Source organism: Dendropsophus ebraccatus, chromosome 9 (assembly GCF_027789765.1).
Source record: "Dendropsophus ebraccatus isolate aDenEbr1 chromosome 9, aDenEbr1.pat, whole genome shotgun sequence".
In the NCBI taxonomy this organism is placed as follows: domain Eukaryota; kingdom Metazoa; phylum Chordata; class Amphibia; order Anura; family Hylidae; genus Dendropsophus; species Dendropsophus ebraccatus.
This window is the reverse complement of record NC_091462.1, coordinates 14678466-14685063: the sequence shown is the minus strand read 5'-3', so window position 1 is coordinate 14685063 and position 6598 is coordinate 14678466. Positions and strand designations below refer to the sequence as shown.

At 41.7% G+C, this 6598-nt stretch overlaps 1 protein-coding gene across 1 annotated transcript; it reads left to right on the top strand.

The window, feature by feature from the left end:
* The first annotated feature begins 1433 nt into the window (after positions 1-1433).
* On the top strand, positions 1434-5836 carry CXCR4 (C-X-C motif chemokine receptor 4). The gene is made up of 2 exons (XM_069985071.1): positions 1434-1541; positions 3599-5836. The coding sequence occupies exons 1-2, from the start codon at positions 1533-1535 to the stop codon at positions 4661-4663; spliced, it is 1074 nt and encodes a 357-aa protein (XP_069841172.1). The 5' UTR covers positions 1434-1532; the 3' UTR covers positions 4664-5836.
* The last annotated feature ends 762 nt before the right edge of the window (positions 5837-6598 follow it).

Here is a 6598-nt window from a genome sequence, read left to right as displayed (position 1 = left end):
GGAATTATGACACTGATAAGGATGCTATACAGTATATATATGCATTCCTTATCAGTATCATAATTCAATGTAATGTGTGGTGTCGTTATTATTTTCATTATCATTTTTTTTAAATTATCTATTGTCTATATGATTTTGAATAATAAAATCCATTTCGGCTATTATAGAAGAGGTGTAATGTGATTAATTTTACTGCATTTTTGCTTCTATTTTACACTTGGAAAGAAAAAATAACCCATTAACGTCATATAGCAGATCTGTTTCTCATTGACATGCTATATGGATAGAATTTTTTTTTTTTTTTTTTTTTTTTTGCTACAAACCATTAGGGCTGGTGCACAGGAGCATATTCCAGCCAATGACTTGTATCATCCATAATAACAGTCTTTACTGGGAGGCAGTGTTTATTGCACCTTTGTCTCCAGTTTCATACAGTGATACCTTTTTTTTTTTTTTTTTATTCCTATGAAATCTGAGAGAGAGTGAGTTGTGCTTTGTTCTACATTGCAGGGCCAGAGTGTGTAACTTTTTATAGTATGATACCATAGAGCAGGGATCTCCAACCTGTGGGTCTACAGCTGTTGCAAAACTACAACTCTCAGCATGAGCTGTCCGGACATGCTGGGAGTTGTAGTTCCACAACAGCTGGAGATCCAAAGGTGTGAACCCACTACTGTACACCATCATATATGCTCTTGAACACAGCTATAGTACATCCTTATCCTATTATTATTATTATTATTATTATTATTATTATACTTTTGCAACTATTAGTGCTGCTTCTGACACTACTACTTCCATTATGCTGTTGTTGTTGCTGCTGCTATTATTATTATATTTATTTATTACTATTGTTAGTTTATTATTACTATTATTGTTATTATTATATTTATTTATTACTATTATTAATTTATTATTACTATTATTATTGTTGTTGTTATTATTAATAATAATAATTATTATTATTATTACTAATAATAATAATACTCCTGTATAATAACATTACTATCTTGTTACATTGTACATCACACTGCACATCTACACAATGCAAAATCCCCAGTTCTGCCCAGTATCCCCCAATACCCCCCCCCCCCCAGCTGCCTCCATCCCTTATGCTCATAAGGTTTTTAGCTACCTATGTGATATGTGAGCATGCCCCTGCTCCAGTCCCCCTGTGCAGAGCCCTGAGCCCCCCATGGCTGTGCCAGTCTTGCAGGACAGTGACACTTCTTGTTGTGGAGCTGATGTTTTGTACAGATGCTTATCTGCCACACAAAGCCCCTGCTGCAGCTGCAGGAGAAACAACAGGAGGTCCTGGAGCAGCAGCTATTGTGAGTGCACTGAGGGCTGGGGGCAGTGGGTGGGCGGCCCATGGGTGGGGACTTGTATATAAAGCTCTGCTGCCTGCAGCCTGCAGACTATTCATTCTGTGCTAAGGACTGAGAGAGTGCTGATCACAGTCTCTGGACTGACTTGGAGGGAGCACAGAGTCTCTACTAGCAGCCACCCTGGAAGCAGAGGGGAACCTAAACATGGAGATTGTAAGTACTCAGGACTAGAGATGACTTGAGCTGCTGCTTTTTTGCACATTTGATCTTAGAGAGTGGGACTCTCTATAGTGCATTTGCACAAATTTACCAGCAATACAATATCTTGTTTCTACACTGAAGTTTGTTGCATCAGTTCTTGCAACTTTCTCAGTCACAGATTGTTCTAGAGAGGCCAGTACAACTAGATTGTAGAGTTTTATAGTTGTTAATGGTCCAGGAGGGATCAGGGATGGAGATGGGGACCCTTCAGGTACCACTTGCTGCCCAGCTTGGAAATTCTCTTTGCTTCTTCAGCAGTGTGAGTGCAGATGTCATGGTATTTGGTTTGCTCACTTCTTCATTTCTTACTTGTGCATTGTTAGATAGTGTGACCATGTCAGGAGATGTCTCTATAGAATTGTAGAAAGTCCCTTGTTTGTGTGGGATGCCTGAGAACCTTACATGTGCCAGGTTGTCGTCATACTTTGCCCCGTGTACTGTGCGGATGATCTGCTACAAGATTTGCATTATTGGAAATTACCAAAATCTTTAGGACCCAGCTTAGAGAAGGGCTGTGTTCACATTAGCATTTTGCATTAGTATTTGCTAGCCGAAATTGGGAGTAAACATATAAAGTTTTTTTAAATTTAAAAAAAATTGATTATCTTCTGTTTTTTGTACCTACTCCTGGTTTTGTCTTGTAGATACTGACTGTAATATTACCCTATGGACATGGCATATAGATGCAGGATATACCAGGTGGTTATTATAGACTTGCTGAATCTCTTGTACTATACAGTCCACCTTGATGCACGGTTATTCCTATGTTGTATCATTACAGTCTGTTCAGTTTTGGCCAGCTTTCCGACCTTGTAGGTGCTGTTTCAAGGTTGGGTTCACACCTAGTATTTTGGTCAGTATTTTAGCTGAAACCAGAAGTGGAGAAAACCTATAGTGGAAAAATTTGCAAAATTTTTTTTTTTTTTTTTTTTGGCTAGAAGTATTTTGTGTAAAACTTTTGTTCTTTAAAAATCCCGCTTTGCTCTTAGGTTACTGCCTTTAAAACGTTAGATTGTGCAAACAAATTCCCCTTTAAGTTTTACTATAACTTCACAAAGAGGAGGTGCTGGTCATGCACATAGGAATCAGTCACCAAGCAACAGCCTCATCATATAGGGCAGTGGTCTCCAACCCGTGTGTCTCTTTGACTTTTTTCCATAACTACTACTCCTAGCATGCCTAACCAGCCAACGGCTGAAGAGCCAAGTGGTTAGAGATCATTGACAATGAATTGTGGCAAATGACACTTAGATAAGAATTTTGGGTAAATCATGTGTCTAAAAAGTTTAGATCCTTGTAAAAAAAAAAAAATTGCATCCTATCTTATGTAGGAAAGAAGCATTAGAAGGAAATTTCCTTAGTAGGAACATTCTATAAACCTCAGCTAGGGGGCGCCATAACATTCGTATTGTATAGTCGGCTGAACCAAATGATAGGAACTGTGTCTATCCTTCTTTTATTGGTTACTGTAACTTTAAGTGTCTTTCGAGTGGCCCATTTGGTTCCTAGTAAAGAAGCCATATCTTAGAGCCTGGGAGTCTGGTAACCTGTTGTCGGAGCAGAGGGACCTTCTTATTGCTCCGTCCCCATTTGCTCCCTTTGACTTGTGCAGTGAAGCTGTCAGCACTTGTTCCACAGTTGGGTTTGTGTCCGTCACTCGCCATCTGCCAGCTGAACGTTGGATGCTGAAGTGTTTGCCTTTGGATCTTCACAGACAATCCTTGTCAGCTGCAGCACGGGAGGAACCTTTTGTGCCTCCCTGTAATACAAATATCAGGCACTTATAGATGACACAAGCCACATTTTGTGTGTTAACGTCTGGGAAGGTTTGGGGCACTTGTAGAGATTGCACTCATTGCTTCTTTCATATGCAAAGTGTCCCGAATGTGTCACATCACACCCTGCGCTTCTACCACCATAGGGGATTTTTAAGGTGATTCTCGATATGACATTGTACCCTGAGACTTTGCACCGAAAGTCATGATAACTTATTTTTGTCTTTCTTTCAGTTCTCCGGGTTGATAGAGTCCTTTGATGACAATGGTACAGAACAGAATAGCACTGACAACTATGATTTCATGGAACTGTGCTCCAACGAAGACAACAGTGACTTCAACCGAATTTTCCTTCCCACCGTCTACTCCTTCATCTTCCTTCTTGGAATTATCGGCAATGGACTGGTGGTGCTTGTCATGGGCTATCAGAAGAAGTCCAGGACCATGACTGATAAGTACAGGTTGCATCTCTCCGTGGCTGACCTGCTCTTTGTGTTCACCCTTCCCTTCTGGTCTGTGGACGCCGCCATTGGTTGGTACTTTAAAGACTTCTTGTGTAAATCCGTCCATGTCATTTACACTGTCAACCTGTACAGCAGCGTCTTGATCTTGGCCTTTATCAGCTTGGATCGCTACTTGGCCATTGTCCACGCCACCAACAGCCAAGGATCTAGAAAACTTTTAGCGGAGAAGATTGTGTACGCTGGAGTGTGGCTCCCGGCTATTTTGTTGACTGTTCCCGACCTTGTATTTGCCAAAGTAGACAATGACGGCTTTGGCAACTATGTGTGTGACCGTATCTACCCAGAGGATAGCCGTGAAACCTGGAGAATTGGGTTCCGTTTCCTCCACATCTTAGTCGGACTTGTCTTGCCCGGATTCATAATCTTGACTTGCTACTGCGTCATCATTTCCAAGCTGTCCCATTCTAAGGGTCATCAGAAACGCAAAGCCTTGAAGACGACGGTGATCCTCATCCTGGCATTCTTTGCCTGTTGGCTGCCGTACTACATCTGCCTTACCATAGACACCTTTAGTTTACTGAAACTCTTGAAGTATGATTGCAACTTCGATAACATGCTTCACAAGTGCATCACCATCCTGGAAGCCCTGGCCTTTTTCCACTGCTGCCTCAACCCCATCCTATACGCCTTCCTGGGCGCCAAATTCAAGACATCTGCCCAAAACGCCCTCACATCCGTCAGCAGAGGGTCCAGTCTAAAAATACTCTCCAAAAAACGGGCCGGACTCTCATCCGTCTCCACAGAGTCGGAATCTTCCAGTTTCCATTCCAGTTAACAGCCTTTGGATACCAAGGACTTTTTACATTGTAATATGTGTATATATATATATTTCATATTGACTCAAAGGTATAAACCTTATTTATACAAAAAGTTTTCTTTTTTTTTATATCTTTATTGTAGGCCGGGCCTAAGGACTATTGATTGGTTCACAATAAACTAGTAACATTTGTCCATTACAGTGCCAAATTTATTGTCTCTGTACAGGGACCCTTACAGCATCTCATGAATGTGACACTCTGCTTTTATAGACCTTCCTCCTCCTTCTCCTCCTCCTCCTCCTCATACTGAACAAAGGACAAACCTGTGCGGTTAATGCGTTATATCCCCCTCCCCCCATATCTGTATATATGTACAGATACATGTCTCGTGTGCTATTTATTCTGTGTGTAAGTAATTGATATAGTACAAGGGCTAGCTACCACCAATTGCGTATTAGGGTCGTGTTTTATTGTAAACGGGCAATGGGGTTTGTGTCGGAATTATGTTCCGTAGAGTAGAGGACAATGGCCAGTGCATATGGCAGTATAAAATATTATATGGGGACGTGTAGAGCAGAAATTGAAGGCCCCTTCCTGTATCACCTCACCATATTTCAGGGCAGCACTTGTTTACCACCACCATTGTCTCGTAGTAATGGAGACCCCAGAACTTGAGCTGTTACCCCCCCCCCCATATGGTGCTTAAGCCTAGCTCAGGGTGACACCCATTAGGAAGTGGAAAAGGGCCCTTTGGGTGGCGTCTATGTTCCTTGGATGACGACCCTCTTTGGGTACACCAGCTGACCTCATAGATCTCAGGAACTGTAACATTGGACCACTTAGATGTCTACATCCTCATCAATAACATATAACACATAGCTCCCCTGATGTCCCAAGCTCACATGTAGTAATGCGTCGCATCCAAGGGTTGTACTCCTATGTATTATATTGATGGATATGATTGATAATTGTTACTGGGCAGAAGAAACGTCAGAACCGTTATTGATGTAGAAGACTCGATGGTTGCGGAGCATTGTGGATGTGCTGCGCCATGTTGTATGTGATTGCACTTATATGATATGACTGTTAACTTAGGTCGTCTTATGTTTCCGATTCAGTATTGCCGTCCTTACAAGCCATATACTGAACGATGTACAGAGTGTTTCTTAATAAATTCTTAAGAAATTAAATCACGGTTGTATTGGTTTTCATTGGGATTGTTCATGAATGTAAAAAAATCATTGGTTATAGGAGTCGTATAAAAAACACACCTCAGCTGCTGCAGAACATCAAAATTTATACTGCAGCGGTTGCAGAACCTCATCATAAACACCTCAGCTGCTGCAGCATCTAATCGTACACACCTCAGCTGCTGCAGAACCTCATCATACACACCTCAACTGCTGCAGGACCTCATCATACACACCTCAGCTACTGCAGCACCTCATCATACACACCTCAGCTGCTGCAGAAAATCATAATAAACACCTCAGCTGCTGCAGAACCTCATCATACACACCTCAGCTGCTACGGGACCTTATCATACACACTTCAGCTGCTGCAGAACCTCATCATACACACCTCAGCGGCTGCAGAACATCATAATATACCTCAGCTACTGCAGAACCTCATCATACACACCTCAGCAGCTACAGGACCTCATCATACACACCTTAGCTGCTGCAGAACCTCAAAATCTACACTCCTCTGTATACAACAAATTTTAGCATGCAACATTCACCACATGATATGCAGGTTTGGGTCTATTATACAGTAAGTAATAAGACAGTTTCTAGAGCAACATAAAAAGTTTATTAATGCAAATCTAACTCCTAGGACAAAGAGGGACATGTAAGGGGCAAAGAGGGACTTAAAAGTAGGGACTGTCCCTCCAAAAGAGGGACACTTGGGAGGTATGGGTGTGTACTATGAGATTCTGCAGCAGCTGAAGT